The 20,392-nt window shown below is 42.6% G+C and overlaps 1 protein-coding gene and 1 long non-coding RNA gene across 2 annotated transcripts; both read right to left on the bottom strand.

Annotated features, from left to right (window-relative positions):
• Nucleotides 1-9,990: 9,990 nt before the first annotated feature.
• LOC139436069 (uncharacterized) lies at nt 9,991-10,835 on the bottom strand. Its single transcript, XR_011645280.1, has 3 exons — nt 10,694-10,835; nt 10,244-10,304; nt 9,991-10,124 (listed from the first exon to the last, which is right to left on the bottom strand). It is a non-coding gene; the product is annotated as an uncharacterized lncRNA (long non-coding RNA).
• Nucleotides 10,836-12,866: 2,031 nt separating this feature from the next.
• On the bottom strand, nt 12,867-17,768 carry LOC117467502 (tubulin beta-1 chain-like). Its single transcript, XM_034111142.2, has 7 exons — nt 17,631-17,768; nt 17,316-17,424; nt 16,160-16,270; nt 14,729-14,973; nt 14,312-14,634; nt 13,594-13,938; nt 12,867-13,488 (listed from the first exon to the last, which is right to left on the bottom strand). The coding sequence occupies exons 1-7, from the start codon at nt 17,685-17,687 to the stop codon at nt 13,341-13,343; spliced, it is 1,338 nt and encodes a 445-aa protein (XP_033967033.1). The 5' UTR covers nt 17,688-17,768; the 3' UTR covers nt 12,867-13,340.
• Nucleotides 17,769-20,392: the final 2,624 nt, after the last annotated feature.

The raw sequence follows: 20,392 nt of genomic DNA on the forward strand, positions 1-20,392 counted from the left end.
TTAGCCTATTTGTAGCCATTTAATGCTTTGCTAGTTTCACAGTGGCTTCACAAGACTCAAATCAATTTCATTTTAATTGCTTACTCAGCACAATCATATTCACTCACAATGAACAAATTGGTCGAGATCTCATTGATTTATCCAAGTAGTCAATGATTGACACAGGAAAGAAGGGTAGAAGATCAATCTGTACAGGTTACAGTTGTATGTAGCCTACTCAATAACACACAATACGGATCAGAGAAGTGTGTATAGGCAGGGGTGTCCAAACTACGGCCTGGGGGCCAACTGCGTCCTCCTGTCTATTATGAAATGGCCCTCAGTTATTTCTAAAAGTATAATGGAATATGGCCCAAACGAGTATGCTTGACTTATATTGTAATTTTCTAAGAAATCTTAGTTGATCAAAAAAAGCCCAATAACTTATTTGCATAACAAGCTTGAAATGTACCCTTCCTATTTCCCCTTATTATAAGCAATCTGAGGCTTCTATTTTAAGGGATGAGCTGAAAACACTTTTTGTAACAAAATGAAAATAATAAAACCCTGTTAATGGAAAGCTGTGATGTAAGCTGTTTTTTTCTTAAAGCATTTTCAATTATAAAGAATAATGTACCTATACGTTTGATTGATTTTGCTAACTTAACGAGTGAGTGGCCCAGCCCTTCGTATGTTGTTATGTATGTGGCCCTAAAAAAGTTTGGATATCCCTGTGCCATTGGGATATGGGGCTCGTATTATAGCATTTCATGTGATGAAGAAAAACTGATGAATTTACTGTGCAGTGCAGTTTATTAAATGCTCTCAGTTTTCTTTGCAAACTAAGAAGTAGTCATTTGTTGTGATTAAATAACACAATGTCTCTTTCAAACTCCTTGACTCAGCCGCAGCAGGCGGAAATATCCCAAAAAGCAGTGTTTCATTTCAGGGAAAGCTTCCACGCTAAGATTTCATTTATTGATGTCTGAGGGCCACCAGTCCACAAACGCATCATACTGTATTACCAATAATTACGCTGGCACATTGTGATATCCATCCGACTCAGAGGATCTTCAGGTGGAGAAACACTCCCAGTTTTGTTTGTTGCAGGTCTGCCGTCCTGATAAAGGCCTACAGTAGGCCTTTGTGTGGTGTAGGATGGAAAATCATAAGGGGTAGTAGTTTAATTTATTCTCAACATTACAACCTAATTCTCTGATAGATATTGGAATATTAAAAGGAATTCTTTTAATTAATTAATTAATTAATCTTCTAATATATATACTGCCTTTTTTTTAAATAATTCGACAGACTATATTATGTCGTTTTTTTTCCTCATATTTTTGATATATATTTGGTGATCCCAAGAATGGGTAATCACTGTCCCGATAATCTTTTTTCTTGGGATAGTGATAAACAGAATTTCGATTTCCCTTTCTGTCCCCTACTCTCTGCGCCTCAAAGAGAAAAGTATGGTATATGGAAGCCCAATTCTTACACGAGGAAGAAAAAATGGTAAGTAATTATGACTCTTTAAAATGTATGACATAACATCTTAAAAAAAAGGACCCTTCTCATTGGTTTGACTTTTTTTACCATGTCATTAGGAATTAGCCTACCACCATTTTTTTATTTAGTATCTCACCTTGCCAACCTCTTATTTTGAATTTGAATTCCTATTTACTGAGTGATAAGGTCGTAGGGGAGAAGGGGGTAAGTTGAGCCAGTGGGTAAGTTGAACCACCCCCTGTAACCAGGCAACGCCTTATATACCTCATTCACACCAACGCAACTCCGGTTCAAGCTTCGTGCTAGAGCTTTTCAGGTTCAGAACCGGTTCTTCGGTTTAGCTCCGGCTCTTTCCACACCGCCCAGAGTCCGACTGGTGCTGCGTCATTGCCTCATCGTTTGCGTCATGACGTAACCGTTTGCGTGCCTGCTTCTTAAAGTCAAACCGCGCGGAAACTCCTCACAGCTCACACCGACAACAACAACAATGGCCGATTGTGCTCCAGCTTCCTCTGTACCTCTTCGGAAGACCAGATTTCCCAGCAGGTAGCTGGTCTATTCAGTGGACCACTGCTGCTTGTTAAGTTTCTCCATCGTTGTGTACAAACTGGATAAAACGCGGGCTTTTTGTTGTTGTGCAGGAGTTGATCCCGCCCTTTCCCCCGCCTCGATGTAAGCGTGATGTATGCAGTGCTTTTGCTCTGGCCGGACAATTTTTGGGTGCTTGAAATGAACCGGATTCCGGAGCTAAGAGGCTGCTCCGCTGCGGTGTGAACAGGAAAACCCGGTGCTTTTCAAGCTCCAGCTCCGAACCGGCCCTGAAACACCGTTGGTGTGAATGATGTATAAATTGTAATCAAGTGACCAGAAATTATGCAAGCTCCACCCATTTGTCATTGCCTGTGAAAGAGAGTTCTATATCGTATAAGGCTTCGCCCTCTAAGGCTATCGCTATTGGGTAATCCCCTCTGCACGTGTGCAGCACTGACAGACTTATTCCACGCCCACCTATGACGTGGGCCCCACCTCCAGGCTCACTTCCGTATAAATAGGAAGTAGGCCCTACAATCCACTCCTACTTTTCTTCAGCACTCCGTTGCAGAAGCATTGACAGGCAAAACCAGTTATTTTAAGAGCTACTTACTGAAAAACAAACATTCCTCCTAAAAAGCTTTGTTTTTCTGGTAAGATGGAGACTGGGCAGGAAAGTCAAGGTTGCGTTAGGGATTGCCTCGTATGCGGGTCGGGCTACATTATGAGCTTTGACAGGCACTCACAGTGTGAGTCCTGCCTGGGAATAGAGCATGCGAACGCTGCTCTCACTCCCAGGGTATCATGCTCGCATTGTGCCCGTCTGGTCTGCCGCTGGCCCTCAGACAGCAGAGAGGGGACGCTCTCGCTGCTGCAGCTGCCGAGGACGATTGGCCCGTCCAGGAGGAGTACTCCGGGGACAAAGCCCTTGATTTCCTGGATCCGAATGGCGGGCACGAGTCGGACGACTACGTCCCCTCCATTCAGGGATCACCGGGTGAGGATTCCCCCATTATCTCTCCTCTCCGGACGGAGGAGACAGGTAGGGGACCCGGTGTAGGTCCGGTGTATGATCCTGTGATCCCTATCTCCGCCACCACGGCGTTGCCGTCGATTGGCGGGATTCTCCTGGAACTTCCGGAGATTATATCCAAGGCGGCCTCCTGGAGAAATCTCCCCGTTCCCCTAGCTCAGAAGAGCTCGCCTCCGGATGACATGTCCGGGGTGTTCTCCCGGGTACACAGGGTAAGGAGTGACCCCGTCTGGCCACGCTTCCCGGCCATAAGGAAGTACCAGGAGGGGGCGGCGGAGGACCCTGGAGCAATGAGGGCTCCGATAGGGACATACGTGCCCCTCACGAGAGTGGTGGGCTTCACGGATGTAGGTTTTCCGACCGTGCCTCCTCTAGAGCCGAACCTCACGGCGTTCTTTGGGGCTAGGCAGGCCAGCGCAGTTACCGGACGGCAACCCATGCTGGCTGCCACCAAAGATCGGTTTGTCGCCCAACAGATGGACCGAATGCACCAGTGTGCGTTTCAGGCGTCAGCGGCGGCGAACAATATAGCGTTGCTATCAAACTCCATGGTGGAAATGTCCGAGCGGTCAAAAACTATGTCCTCAGTGGAGGCTGAGGAGATAGGGAAGGCGGCCAGTACTGCACTTACACTGTGCGCAGCAGTCGCAGTCTCACAGGCGCGGATTGCGGCATGGGCGACACAGGTCCACCGGTATCTCTGGCTACAGCAGGGGAATATACTGGAGGGTGCAGGAAAGGATCTGCTGGAGGCTCCAATCAGTCCGGACGGACTATTTGGACCACAGTTCCACACCATGGTGGAGACTATGACATCTGCGGAAGAGCAGGCAGATGACATAAGGCGGCACGCTAGCTGGCTTAGGGACAAACGGCCTCAGCGACAGCAGCGGCAGCAACGACAGCCCCCGCAACAGTCTCAACGGGGGCAGCGCGGACAGTGGCGAGAACAGCAACGGCGTCAGAATCGCCCTTTGGCAGCTGCAGGTGCTCCGTCCCAGGTCTCCGCTCCTCCGTCGCAGAGACAGGATCTGCAAGCAACGAGCCGGAGGGGAAGGAAGAACCCCCGCTCCTGGTCTGCTCCTCCGAGTGAACCTCCGAGGAAGCAGAACCGAAGATGACTCTTTGAGGGGGTTATGTGGGAAGAGAGAATTATTAATAAAAATGATTCAAATCTCAACAGTGTGTCTGTAGCAACTGTGTCTCAAGTATCCCCCACACTATTCAGGCCGGCTGCCATTAATCCATTGATTAAAAGGCAGCAGGATTTGTTGCATAATCCCTCTGCTTTTAACCTGTCAATAGACAGAGGGACTCGCCGTTTGAGCCAGCGGTTTCTAATCTGTCGGTTAGCAAACAGCTAGGCTCGCTGTATAAGCCTGCGGTATTTAGCCAGTCGGTTATAAGACAGCAGGGCTTGACATATAAATCGGCCGCTTCTATCCTTTCGGGTAACAAGCAGCGCGGTTTTTCCTCTGTCTCAGTTGTGCATACACACAGTCGTATAGCGCGGCTATTACGCACGAGGTGAAAAGCACTGCACACACCTCCGCGAGTTGGAGCATAAATCCGCCTCAGGGTCCTGTTTATGAGCTTTTTTTCTAAACAGAGACAGGATGAGAGTCGGTGTGTGATGCAGCGTGTGGAGACCCAGACCCGGCGTCATGGGCGGGCCCCATGGCCATGGGGCCGGGCCCACCCAGAGCCATATAATAGAAGAGTTACGACATCTCCGTTCACTCCAATGGACCACTTTTTTACAGCAATGGCGGATCGTGGAGCCTCTCAATCGTTCCCCGGAAGTTAGCGCCAAGGCTAGCAGAGCTGTCGAGTTGCAGCATAATAGACCGTTCGTGACGGACTTTTAAAGGTAAGAAGAAGTTTAAAGATTTATATTGCGGATATTATCAGTACATCTGATTCAAATTAACATGTGTATTAAAGGATGTCAGTGGATTATTCCTAAATTAGTAGATTTAGGGAACGTTTACAGATAACAGATTAAGCTAGCATACCGAAGCAAGTTAGCAACACACGTTGAACAGCCTTTTAATTGTAAATTCCGTTCTCTTAATGTCATTTCGTCCAACGTGTTGAATTAGAGAAGAGGGGCTTCTAAACGGGATTGTATGCGGGGGTGGAGGGAGTTAAATATTAGATAAATATAACTTTGGTGCGTGTAAGAGTGAGTGTTTTTAGCAGAGCCATATTGTGTCCTTGTGATTATGTTGATTATTACCTGTCTGTATAATGTTGCAGCTCAGCTGATTTTGGATTGATGGCAAAGGGAGAGGGACTTAAGTGAGAGTGAAAACACAAGGTAAGTTTAATACTACTGTTTTATATAAGTAAACACCTTATCTCCCCAAGGCATTTCCCATCTAATAGGTGTGCTGTGTGTATAACCCTTTCTCCTGTCTGTTACTCCCTCTTTCAGCACAAGAACCAGAGGGGGATTCAATGGAGCCTGAATACCTGCACTGAGACCCTCACCCTGCACCCTGAGTCTCAACTCTCAGTGTTTTTCAAGCCTTTCCCTGTTTTTTTGTATTAAACAAAACATTAAGCTTTCCCAATGGTGTGGTTTTCGTTTTGTGAAAAAGTGCAAATGCAGTGTTTGTATATAATTACATCACATATTTTGTTGCTGTTGGTCGTGAAATTGCTCCTGCTGACTTGAGCCAGCCATTTTTTCCTCCGCTCTGTGTCAGTGGGGAAGCCGTACATTCGTACTCCTTTCTCTGAGCGATTTGTCCAGCCAGAGCGATTTGCCATCCCCAGGCAGCACAGCAAACCATGGTGGCGACTAGGAGGCAGCACAGCAAACCAGGACAACACGGAGGAAAAGGCACCGACAAACTGCATGATATGCTATTCAATGTTTATTGAATTCCATGTATTTGCAATGGATGTTCCTAAAGCAACACATTTAACATCATCATCATCATCATATGCTGCTGCTGCTGCTGCTGCTGCTGCTGCTGCTGCTGCTGCTGCTTTGATAGTCACCTGTCGGTCTCCTGTCCTTTCTGAAAGCCATAAAGATGACATTAGTCATTTAGATAACTTGTGTCCTCAATTACCATGGGATTACTGAAACTACCATGAATTTAAGAAAATGGTAGAAATTAATCTAATCTGAATTTTAAAGCATTACTTTAGATCCCCTCCCGCTAAATATATCAATAAACATTAGAAAGTGATGCTCCTGACTACCATACAAGTTTAAGAAGATAATATTGGTTTGAAAGAATTCAAAGCTATAAATAAACAGCAACAGGCTCTTTAACCAAGGCACTGTTAGCCTAACAAGTAAACTAGTTGTTCACACTAATCCTAATTTTATCACTTAATATTAGCAAATTCGATTTTATTTTTTAAAACATATTGATGTAAATACATACACATATCGATTTGTTGTATAAATATTGCAAATCAAAACCTTTATTCACTAATAATTACCAAAAATCCTAGTTCTATCTCCTGTTATCAATGCATTCACATTGCCCGCCATGAACTTCCGGGGAACGATCCTCGTCTACATGAACCACGTGACGATAACCGTTTTTGGACTTCCGTTGTCGTAACTCTTCTATCTATATGGCGCTGGGCCCACCCATCCAGGATTTGGGCCCGCTGTTTTAATCAGGGCTGAATACAACATTTTAATTGTTTTATTATATGTTCAGTGGCGGGGCCAGGGTATACTGGGGTAGGCTACAGCCATACCAAGAAATGGCTTAGCCCCACCATGAAAACTGATTTTAAAGTAAGCTAAATAAAGTCCGCCAACTCGCGGAGTAAATTGCACAGACAGCAGTTAGTAAGATTGATTTCAGCAGTCACTTGTCTGGAAATACCGAAGACTAGAAACGGTTTGAAAACTTTTGTCACGTAGTGATCATCTTCTCAATAGAACATCTTTGATCATGTCTTCTGGCCAATCAGAATCAAGATAACAACGTGGTGTTGTTGCAGGAAGTCCCGACGGAGAATACTTTTGCTGTAGTACATCTCTATATACATCGATACAACATTACGTGTTGATAGAAATCAACACGTAATTAAATAAGACCCCACGGTTTGATGATTGATGTGTGGGCTGTCTTTCATTTTGACACACAGAACAATGGGGGCTATCCACCCTTATCCACCATTTAAAGTAATTCACAGCCTCTTCCCTCTTCTCTCTGTGAGGAGCAGCAGGTTCAGCTTTCAGAACAAAGTAACAACAAACTGAAATGGCATTCATTTTTTTAAATATGTTGTGTAGTAATAGATTTATTTATTTTTCTTCTCAAGAAAGTTCGAGGGGGATTCAGGAAACACTTCTGTCATCCCGAGAACAGTGTCTTGCGCTCCAGTCAGAGCTGCGGAAACTCCTGTTAAAAAGAGCAATCTCCAGGGTTCCGCAAGGGGAAGAAAATCAGGGGTTTTACTCCCGTTATTTTCTTATCCCAAAAAAGACCGGGGGGATGAGACCCATCCTAGCTAGATCTGTCAGCATTCAACAAAGTGATACAGAAAAGGCCGTTTCACATGCTGACAATCAAACAGGTAATGGAGTGTGTGCACCAGGGAGATTGGTGCATTTCCATAGACCTAAAGGATGCTTACTTCCACATAACCATCATCCCAAAACACAGGAAATTCCTGCAATTTTCATTCCAGGGAATAGCGTACCAGTTCAATCGACTGCCGTTCGGATATTCCCTGGCTCCAGGCACTTTTTCAAAGTGTGTAGAGACGGCGCTGGAGCCGCTACGCAGAGGAGGGATGAGTGTTATTTTATCTGGACGACCTGCCTTGACAGCCTACCTTCGTCCCTGATGGAGAAATATTCATTTTTTTAAATGCTATATTCCCTGGGAATGGGATGCTCCATTTACGCACAGCGAAATGGACATGGGTTATTAACTGAGTAGGTGTGTTTTGTGCTTCTGGTAACGGACGGAACCAGTGGGGCGTGGACTACATCTTGCTTCGCCCTTAACCCAATAGCGATAGCCTTAGAGGACGAAGCCTTATACGATATAGACTGGGGTTACATAATGTAACCCAGCTTCTATGAGTATAGGCGCAGCCAGTGGTGTAGTGGGCGTTGGACGCGGGGGTACGCCGTACCCCCACTTATTTGGAGCATGATCTTTTTTTCAATAGTCTAATAAATATAAAATCATTGCCAGTCTTATCAGTTGCAAGTGTGTATTTCTTGTAATAATGGCAAAAACATAATACATTTCATAGTAATTATAATAAAAAATAAAAACGATTTCCTTAAATAATTATGATTAGTCATCAGGCTCGTGACCCCGCGGCGAGCTGGGGGTGTGTCAGTGACACACCCACGGCCAGCTTACCGCCCGCCGATTTTGCGGCAGCTCTTTCCCTCAAGAACGCTAACGAAAAAGCTCTATAATGGCAGGCAAACATTTTTTTACTTGACTTCCTTTCTAAAAAGAATATAATTCACAAGAAGAAAGAGTCTAGCAGCACCGAAGCTACAAGTGAAGCTGCTACTAGTACTACAGTACATCATCACAAGAGCCGCCTAAAGACGTGGATAATGCTAGCTAACGTGCACGTTCCCCTGGCTAGCTCAAGCTCACCTTTCCCAGAGGTATGGACGGAGGAGATGTGGCGGAGGAAACAAGAGACATACCCGTGGATACACTGCAAAGCTGGGACACTGGGCTGCAAAGTTTGTTCATCCATATCTGATGTATCAGTCTTCAAAACGCAAGGCGTGTGTGTGTGTGTGTGTGTGTGTGTGTGTGTGTGTGTGTGTGTGTGTGTGTGTGTGTGTGTGTGTGTGTGTGTGTGTGTGTGTGTGTGTGTGTGTGTGTGTGTGTGTGTGTGTGTGTGTGTGTGTGTGTGTGTGTGTGTGTGAAAAAAGCAGCGCTGTCTGCTTATTTGCAATGTAGGCTAGGCCCAGCGCCATATAGATAGAAGAGTTACGACACCGGAAGTCCAAAAACGGTTATCGTCACGTGGTTCATGTAGAAGAGGATCGTTCCCCCGAAGTTCATGGCGGGCAATGTGAATGCATTGATAACAGGAGATAGAACTACGATTTTTGTTAATTATTAGTGAATAAAGGTTTTGATTTGCAATATTTATACAACAAATCGATATGTGTATGTATTTACATCAATATGTTTTAAAAAATAAAATCGAATTTGCTAATATTAAGTGATAATATTAGGATTAGTGTGAACAACTAGTTTACATGTTACTAACAGTGCCTTGTTAAAGAGCCTGTTGCTGTTTATTTATAGCTTTGAATTCTTTCAAACCAATATTATCTTCTTAAACTTGTATGGTAGTCAGGAGGATCACTTTCTAATGTTTATTGATACATTTAGAGGGAGGGGATCTAAAGTAATGCTTTAAAATTCAGATTGGATTCATTTCTACCATTTTCTTAAATTCATGGTAGTTTCAGTAATCCCCTGGTAATTGAGGACACAAGTTATCTAAATGACTAATGTCATCTTTATGGCTTTCAGAAAGGACAGGAGACCGACAGGTGACTATCAAAGGACTAGCAGCAGCAGCAGCAGGACTAGCAGCATATGATGATAATGATGATGTTAAATGTGTTGTTTTAGGAACATCCATTACAAATACATGGAATTCAATAAACATTGAATAGCATATCATGCAGTTTGTCGGTGCCTTTTCCTCCGTGTTGTCCTGGTTTGCTGTGCTGCCTCCTAGTAGCCACCATGGTTTGATGTGCTGCCTGGGGATGCTCAAATTGCTCAGAGAAAGGAGTACGAATGTACGGCTTCCCCACTGACACAGAGCGGAGGAAAAAATGGCTGGCTCAAGTCAGCAGGAGCAATTTCACGACCAACAGCAACAAAATATGTGATGTAATTATATACAAACACTGCATTTGCACTTTTTCACAAAACGAAAACCACACCATTGGGAAAGCTTAATGTTTTGTTTAATACAAAAAAACAGGGAAAGGCTTGAAAAACACTGAGAGTTGAGACTCAGGGTGCAGGGTGAGGGTCTCAGTGCAGGTATTCAGGCTCCATTGAATCCCCCTCTGGTTCTTGTGCTGAAAGAGGGAGTAACAGACAGGAGAAAGGGTTATACACACACAGCACACCTATTGGATGGGAAATGCCTTGGGGAGATAAGGTGTTTACTTATATAAAACAGTAGTATTAAACGTACTTTGTGTTTTCACTCTCACTTAAGTGCCTCTCCCTTTGCCATCAATCCAGAATCAGCTGAGCTGCAACATTATACAGACAGGTAATAATCAACAGAATCACAAGGACACAATATGGCTCTGCTAAAAACACTCACTCTTACACGCACCAAAGTTATATTTATCTAATATTTAACTCCCTCCACCCCCGCATACAATCCCGTTTAGAAGCCCCTCTTCTCTAATTCAACATGTTGGACGAAATGACATTAAGAGAACGGAATTTACAATTAAAAGGCTGTTCAACGTGTGTTGCTAACTTGCTTCGGTATGCTAGCTTAATCTGTTATCTGTAAACGTTCCTTAAATCTACTAATTTAGGGATAATCCACTGACATCCTTTAATACACATGTTCATTTGAATCAGATGTACTGATAATATCCGCAATATAAATCTTTAAACTTCTTCTTACCTTTAAAAGTCCGTCACGAACGGTGTATTATGCTGCAACTCCACAGCTCTGCCAGCCTTGGCGCTAACTTCCGGGGAACGATTGAGAGGCTCCACGATCCGCCATTGCTGTAAAAAAGTGGTCCATTGGAGTGAACGGAGATGTCGTAACTCTTCTATTAAATAGCTCTGGCTAGGCCTAATCAGAATAATTTCCAGTCCAGATTCAATGTTTGCATTAGTAGGCTATATACATTTTTCGTTTTGTTTATTTAATAAGTTAATTTCAGGACAACTTTGGGAATTTTGTTTGTTTGTTATGAATTGTTTGTTTTAAATATATTTTGAAAGTGGAGATAGAGAGAGAGAAAAGCAGCGCTGTCTGCTTAGTTGCAATACTGTAGTTTATGCAATTTAGGCCTCTACATTGTTATGTGCCAGTGTGTCCATGGTTTTGAGTCTGTGTGTGTCTGTTGAGCACAGCGCCGTCTGCTTTTTGCGGTACAGTAAGTAAAGTAGGACTAAGCATACCGGTAGTTTCTGTGGACCTGTCTGCCCGTTTTGTGAGTGCACTGCGCGTGTGCGCACTTGTTTGGCATTGTTTGGGATGACCTAATTTAAAATAGCATCCCCCCAGTAAAAAAATCTCCACTACACCACTGGGCGCAGCCCTCTAAGGTTCGGGCCCCACTGGTTCCGCGAACAGCTGAAGAAAAGCTGTTGGAGTGGATTGTAGGGCCTACTTCCTATTTATACGGAAGTGAGCCTGGAGGTGGGGCCCACATCATAGGTGGGCGTGGAATAAGTCTGTCAGTGCTGCACACGTGCAGAGGGGATTACCCAATAGCGATAGCCTTAGAGGGCTGCGCCTATATAGAGGCTGGGTTACATTATGTAACCCCAGATACTCATTGTGGTCTGGTAAGTAAAAATGTTTACAAAAAAACGTTTTTTGCTTGTCAAAGTACATTTTCTAGATGTCAGCTATATCGGCTGTCATGTCAAAAAAAAAGTATCCAGGTTTAAACACATATTGTATAGTTGATGTGTTGGCAGCGTATTAAACCATGTGAATCATTAAGCTAAAGATGACTCTGAATTGTAATGCTTGGCTATTTTTTCTAAAATGGTGGCTATGGGTAAAGTGAACCATGGGCCTTGGGGTAAATTGAGCCAGTTTTTCAATGGAGAAATTAATGAAAGTAGGCCAAGTTGATAAGAAGAGCTCATTGTAGGCTACATTTATAGTTGAATTTACCCTGTGTTTGATTGGTAAGATGTATGAAATTGTATCACCATTTGTATGATTACTTTTTCTTTTAACATGTTAAAAATTCAATCGAAATTTATATTAAAAATATTTGAAAAACTAAGCTTGTATTTGGTTTGTTATTTATTGTTTATAGTTACCTTTAAGATTTGTTGTAGGTATGCCCAGGTTTGAACCGTGGTTCAATATACCTCCTGACCTGGATCAACTTACCCCTACACTGGGGCAAGTTGAGCCACAAGACTTTCCTTTTTTAAGAAGTAATATTTTCACTGCCCTTGATCAAATATTAATTATTATCATTGCCATTGATAGGAGACTTCCTGAATTATAGGTGTGTGTTTTCATTTTTACTGTGTCATTTATCCTTGCTTAGAGGACAGCATAACTAAAAAATGGCTCAATTTACCCCACTCTCCCCTATTTATAATGTGGAATGATCATCTTTTGATGCGTCGTCGGAGGCTTGAATAATTGCAGCAGCAAATCACTAGCTTAACGTTAGCTAGGATAGCAGTTGGTATTCAGCAACAGACATCACGTATCACTTTAAAACATTCTGAAAGATATAACCCAATATCTTCTATCCGGTTCTGGCGCCATTTTGTCTATTGTTTTACAGCCCATCCATTTAGCTATGTAGGAAAAATGCCAACTATGAAGGTAAGAAAACATTGATAGCGACACCTCTTTTAATCCTGAGTTGCTCAGTGGGCATGAAGCCAAAATGGCTGACTTCAGAACACTTTCTTACTATTTTTATATCCCATGTCATTATTTTGGGATTGTTCTTAATTGTACTTATATCTTTTTCAGTGACAGAAATGCGCATACATACCGTTTAACTCAGGCTAATAAATGAAAGCACTAAATAATTTCATAAAATACAACATTGGTCATAGTTCAGTTCAGGAACAATACGATGTAGCACCAAATCATAACTCTTTTATTAAAATCTATCTTCACATTTGATGTTATAACATCTCAGTACACGCATTGTAACAGTGAACAATTCCTTCAAAACAATTAAGCTCCATGTCAAAAACAGGATTTGTCAAATTCAGTGCCTTTAACTGGTCACTGTTATGTTCTGTTTCATAACAAATGAACCGCAACTTGAAAAAAAGAGTGAACAAAATACACAAGATAAGAACATTGATATCCAAAGCAGGAAGGAAGAACAGAACGTGTAAGAACACAACAGACATTTAAAGAACAAGGCGGGACAGGAACTGTTATCATTGTGTGACATTCAGAGGAACTACTGTGCGATTCTTTAAAACTGTTGTTTTATTGAACAAAAGCAAATTGTCAATAATTCTACAATGATGCTTTTGAAGAATGTTGACCACGCCCTAACTAACTGTTGAATATGGGGAGAAAACGTTGGAGTGGGCATCTAGGCCAGGTCCTCTTCGCCTTCATCCTCAAACTCGCCCTCCTCCTCAGCAGTGGCATCCTGGTACTGCTGGTACTCAGACACCAGGTCGTTCATGTTGCTCTCAGCCTCTGTGAACTCCATCTCATCCATGCCCTCGCCGGTGTACCTGAAACAAGGAAATGTTACTCTCATGCATATAACATTCACTCTTTCCTGACATTTATTTGTCCAAACTATTCATCTTGAAATACATAAACCCTCTATCACTCACCAGTGGAGGAAGGCCTTGCGGCGGAACATGGCGGTGAACTGCTCTGAGATGCGCTTGAACAGCTCCTGAATGGCCGTGCTGTTGCCGATGAAGGTGGCGGCCATCTTGAGGCCACGGGGAGGGATGTCGCAGACGGCAGTCTTCACGTTGTTTGGGATCCATTCTACGAAGTAGCTGCTGTTTTTGTTCTGCACATTCAACATCTGCTCGTCTACTTCCTTCATGGACATGCGGCCTCTGAAGATGGCTGCAACCGTGAGGTAGCGGCCATGGCGTGGGTCACAGGCTGCCATCATGTTCTTGGAGTCGAACATCTGCTGGGTGAGCTCAGGAACCGTCAGAGCCCTGGGGAGGACACACCACCCGATAAATATTTATTTCAAAATGCATTTGTTAATGTGTTGTTTTAAGTGAAAAATATATATAATCGTCTTAATTGCATTTACATGTATTTTGGGGGGGGGGGGATAAAAAACAAACCGTGTGGTGCTGTTATTCATGACAAACTGGTCTAAGAACGCAATACATTTAGCTTGTTCCAATTTCTCCCTTTGTTTGCCTTTTCAAGGCGAGGCAATAAAAAAAAAAAAAAAAATCAACAATGGAAGTACGGAAGGTAATTGAGGCCAAACCTGCTTTACATTTGCATTCATTTTATATGTTCTCTAGAAAAATTAAAATCCTTAATGCTTTTGTATATATATATATATATATCTACCTGTACTGCTGGCTGCCACGGCTGGTCAATGGGGCGAAGCCGGGCATGAAGAAGTGTAGCCTGGGGAAGGGCACCATGTTGACGGCCAGTTTCCTCAGATCAGCATTGAGCTGGCCCGGGAAGCGCAGACAGGTGGTGACACCGCTCATGGTGGCTGACACGAGGTGGTTGAGGTCTCCGTAGGTGGGGGTGGTGAGCTTCAGTGTGCGGAAGCAGATGTCATACAGCGCCTCATTATCAATGCAGAAGGTCTCATCTGTGTTCTCCACAAGCTGGTGGACGGAGAGGGTGGCGTTGTATGGCTCCACAACTGTGTCTGAAACCTGAGGTCGGGGGAGGGAGAAGGATTTACATTAAGGCAAGAAATAAGACAAGGAACATAGTTAATGTTGTAGTATTTTGGTGTATTATAAGCACCTTGGGGGAAGGCACCACGCTGAAAGTGTTCATGATGCGGTCCGGATACTCCTCTCGGATTTTGCTGATAAGCAGCGTGCCCATGCCCGAGCCGGTTCCTCCACCCAGGGAGTGTGTGAGCTGGAAGCCCTGCAGGCAGTCGCAGCTCTCCGCCTCCTTCCTCACCACATCCAGGACCGAGTCCACCAGCTCGGCTCCCTCAGTGTAGTGACCCTTTGCCCAGTTATTACCAGCTCCGCTCTGGCCTGTGTCACATGCAAACACACAACTCTTATCAAAGCTGTGACATGCTAGCACATCTTGGGTCTACATTAAAATAGGACTTCATTGGTCAAATGTTAAATAGTAGGGATGGGTATCGAGAACGGTACTAAGTCAGTACCGGTACCTGATTGGACGGTATTGGTATACCGTTAAGCCGCTGGACAAACGGTGCCGCTATCGACATATGAATTACGCTACTTCCTTAGTTTAAACAATTCTGGTTGGTTCAGAACTCTCACCCCGTGTGACGTATCCGGTTTGATTACCACTCTGAATGCCACTCGTCATCTCTCCTAACAGCGCTCTTATTATTGTGAGACTCCCGGGGGCAGACCATAGGGTCAGAGGCAACATCTTGCAAGAAACGGCATCTCAAGGCTTCTTAACATTTAACAAGTTATTAATGATGCATACCCACTTAACGGGAAGAAACTCAGCTAACAGACGATATTAACCATTTTACCTACATGGAACAGAATTCCAACACCAAGAGTCTAAATCAACACTTAGCAAAGCGGGCTAACGGCTGCCTTAGCATAGAACTGGCAAAAGCTTCCGGTTTAGGAGGTCTCGTCTCGTTTTAACTGAATAATGGTCATTTACATGGATTTATGAACTGCCCCTAATTACCACCACCCTTTCAGAGACACACTGTCAAACACTCATACCTGCTTGGTATGACATTGAAAGAAGTTACATTAAATAAATAAAAATTGCAATAAAATTAGTGTCATTTAATCTTCACATCTTTTAATCATGTCTATAATTTTGAGCACCAAATTATTGAAAAGTATAGAAAAATACCGGTATCGATAAAATCCTAACGATACCCACCCCTAGTGAAAAGTGACTGTAGATCAGGGCTGCACAATATGCGGAAAACATACGATGCCATGGCTTATGTAAAACTTAATAAATGTAAGTTAAAAAATTAAGCAGCAATAAAAAAAATAATGATAGTTGCATTTTCAAATGCAGTTTTATGTTCAAAGTCTGTGAACTCATTCAAAAATACTTATAAATGCAACAATTCAGCCTTTCATAATGTGTATATCGCAAAAGACGACAAATTATTTTTTGGAATATATTGTTCAGCCCTAATCCAGTTGCTTAATCACAGTATGGCAACTTCAATAACCCAAGTTAAAGACATTTTCATATTCTCACCAAAGACAAAATTGTCTGGTCTAAAGATCTGGCCGAAGGGACCGGACCTCACCGAGTCCATCGTGCCGGGCTCCAAGTCCACCAGCACGGCCCGGGGGACATACTTCCCACCTGGTGATTCAAACACAAGAAGGCATTATTTATATTAAGCAATTTTCTTCTTCTTAAATCGCTGCATTATAATTACTCAAGCAAAACCACGTTTATCTTTATTCATCAAAGACTTTGCTTTCTTTAAAGTATGACCAAACACAGTAAAAAGCATATTGTACGCTCAATTATATTTTATAATAGTTTGTCTGGCATGCCAATAGAGTCCAGTCTTCTTACAGCACAAGGTTAGCCAGGGGTTAAATTGGGATTGTGTTGGTGGGGGGTCTCTGTGTCGAGGTGCAGGCGTGGTCGCACATCACATAATCTGCTACTGTATCAAATGCGCACATTGATGCCACCAAATAGGACCGTCTTTCTAATAGTGACATTAAACTTGAATTAATATACATCTTAAATTATTAATATATACACCAAAATGTGTACGTGCTTTGTATTGGTCGGCGTAGCTTAAAAATATTTCTTCGGAAATCTCAGCATTTACAGTATGATGTAAATCCCACGATGCACAATTTGATCATAACTCAGCTTTAAGCACAGGCATACATATAGCATGGTGTAAGAAACGGGCTCCGTGTTACCAGACGGGCGGGGTGGTTTGGTGCAGAGCCTTTGCACCACCCGCCCGCAGCGGAGTCTGGGCGGTGCTGCAGCTCCAACGCAGAGACACACATTCACCACGGCCGATTTTAAAATAAAGTCAACCCATATCGACCCTAAATATAGTATAGTTAAGAACGAGAAACGTTTTTAAATATCTTTTTTTTATATCTTCTGACAACGGTACGGGGGTGATGACGTCAAAGCATCGCCCTATTTGCCGGGCTCAGCCTCGGCCCAAATTAACCCCTTGTTACACCGAATATATAATAATACAAAAATAACCGAAGTGACTGGCTAATATATGTCGACAGAATATTATAATAAGTTACAGCTGTATTGTTGTTTGGGAAAGCATAATTATCTTGACGTTTTGTTGACTTGTTGCCGTATCCTAGAAACGGCTGCGCTAGCAACAGTAGCTAGGAGCTAAAGCAAAGCTAACCTGAAGCCTCATTATAATAGACGTTGATGCGATCCAGCTGCAGGTCGCTGTCCCCCTGGTATGAGCCGGTTGGGTCAATACCATGTTCGTCGCTTATGACTTCCCAAAACTAGAAGAGAATAAAACACAACAACGGTCAAATTACCTGCTAACCAGCATGACTTAGCTTAACGATTCGAACAGGTTGAACCCGTAGGTAGCTTTCATTAGCATTGCTGCTAAGTAGGCTAATCAACCCGCCCAAACGAACATTAACATCCACGCACTTAATGAATGAGTTAAGAATTCAAATGTAAATCTAAACTACTCGCTTACCTTAGCTCCAATTTGATTTCCACATTGGCCTGCCTGCAGATGCACGATTTCCCTCATTTTGGTTGAATTCAAATTTTCCAACCGACTGATAAAGACAAAGGTTTGAATCTGTACTGATGCAGCAACGAACTAACCAGAGAAGATGGGAGTGCTGCTATCAACCGTTACCCGATTAACGCCATTGGTCCAAATTCATGTCACCCAGCCTCAGCAGACATCTCATTGGTCAAAAAGACTTAAGGGAGTGTCAATTGCGGTTTGCATACAATTTGTAGGTGCCTTTACCGCCACCTTCTGGAATGGAGTGTAGATGAGCACTGTAAAACCTCAAATCCTACATTATAATCCTTGTCCATTTTTAAGACCTAAATACTGCCTTGTAGGCCTACGCCACATCCCCTGAACTCCGTCGCAAAAATATATTTAATTCTATGTGGTTTCTGTTCAGTATTTGCTTCAGTTCTTAGAAATTGCAAAAAAAACGTCAGCAATTGTTTTGTCATTGCTAGCTTGCTACAATATTCACATCTGCCGTATTTTTTTCCACTATGAATAACGTGCTATTATGCCCTGACCAATCTCATTCTGATAATGATGTCCTCTTTTTTTTTTTACATGTGTTGACTTCTCTTGTTTCTCCAATATACCTGTAAACATTAAAACAATGTATGTCCTTTACTCCTCTATTACACTCATCCTGCCATTTCTTTTTCATTTGGGATTTCATGATGTGATTGTGATCTTAGCCTTGCAATATTTCACACTCATACTAATTTGTCTCCAACTTTGCATATACCAGATAATTTCCCTCCACCCCAATGTGTGCAGGAATCCAGATGAAATAGGTGACTGCTCCTGCCCTTCAAATTTGTTGAAGTGTTTGTGCTATTTCCGGTAGGCCTACTATGTCTTGTCTTGTTTCTAAAGGCCTATATGTAATGCTTTCCAGTGCACTGCTGGAGTCAGAGCCTATCAATACCTTCCTTGTCCGGACTTCTTCCACTCAATTCAAAGCCAGAAGAATAGCCAAAATATAAGAATCCTTTATCAATCAATCAATCAATGTTTATTTATATAGCCCAATATCACAAATGTTACATTTGTCTCAGTGGTCTTCACAGTGTGTACAGAATATCAGTATGACAATATGACACCCTCTGTCCTTAGACCCTCACATCGTACAAGGAAAAACTTCCGGAGAAAACCCACAGTTTAAAGGGAAAAAATGGGAGGACCTATGATCCAGGACCACAGCCACGACTCAAGATCCAGGGCTCGCGATCCAGGACACAGGACCGCAGGATCATCCATGACTCCGGATCCCGGCGTAGGCTATATAGACACCAACAAGAAAGAAATTTGGGGAAGCTGGGTTAATCGGAACATGAGAGTACACAGGTATAGACAGAGAGAAGGAAGAAGTAAGATGTCCCCCGACAAACTAAGCCTATATCAGCTGAATCTAATCAGCCCTAACTATAAGCTTTATCAAAAAGGAAGGTCTTAAGCGCACTCTTAAAAACGGAGGGTGTCTTCCGCCCGAACACAAACTGGAAGCTGATTCGACAAATGTGGAGCTTGATAAGAAAAGGCTCTGGCTCCCATTGTACTTTTAGAGACTCTAGGAACAACCAACAACCCTGCATTTGCACATTTGTTATTTACTTTATTACAACAACAGACAGTGCAGTACATACAGTATGTATGTACTTTACCACACCATCACCATCACTAACCAAATTATGAACAACGTTTTTTATTATGTTTTCCACTTACTATATAGAATATAATTGGAGGGATGACACCCTCTTTTATGGTCACACAAGCACACACAGTGAAATGTGGCCTCTGCATTGAACCCATCCTTAGTGGGCAGCTATTGTACAGCGCCCGGGGAGCAATGGGAAGGGGGATGTACAGTGCCTTGCTCAAGGGCACCACAGCAGGGCAGGAGGTGAACTGGGACCTCTCCAAGTAGCAATCCACACTCCATATTTAGGTCTGGTCGGGGACTTGAACCGGCGACCCTACGGCTCCCAGTCCAAGCCCCTACTGACTGAATGCTCTGTTGTCTTTTCCAACTATTTCGACATACTAGACTTTATCATTTTTTCCCCAACATACTAAACTATTATACTATTTTTTACTAAGATGACACACGATACTATTTTTATTTTTTATTAAGTTTTTTGTGATATTTTCTGACTTACTATATGTTGTTTTTCTCATATTGTCGACATACTGTACTACACATTTTTGTCATGAAATATTTAACATGCTCTACCATTATGTTTCAACATGCAATACTATGACTCATTTCAAGATATTTTTACAATTACTGTTTTGAACATATTACATTTTTATACACTTGTAAATTGGAAAACCTTTTTATTTTATTTTAATTTTATGTGCCATACTATAATACTCAATTTTGTCATTAAACTTCCCTTATAGTATTTTAAACATACAGTACAGAGAGCCTCGTTCACCAGGCAAACCAACAAAGCATGTCGATAAATCATTCCCATTCTAACCTAGTGTTGTTATTCCCTTCTGTGACCATTTGAGGGCAGTAAACACTAATCAGATCTGTTTTACTACAATAGGCACAATATAATTTATCCTTAGTAACCATTGGTTTCTGGATGTAACTTTTTCAAAATATAAACTGGGGTGACTTCAATTAAAGGTCCCCTATTATACTCTTTTTCAACAATATATTATATCTATATACAGAACATGTGTTTGTCTCGAAATACCAA

The sequence above is a fragment of the Pseudochaenichthys georgianus genome, chromosome 22, assembly GCF_902827115.2.
Source record: "Pseudochaenichthys georgianus chromosome 22, fPseGeo1.2, whole genome shotgun sequence".
Taxonomy (NCBI): domain Eukaryota; kingdom Metazoa; phylum Chordata; class Actinopteri; order Perciformes; family Channichthyidae; genus Pseudochaenichthys; species Pseudochaenichthys georgianus.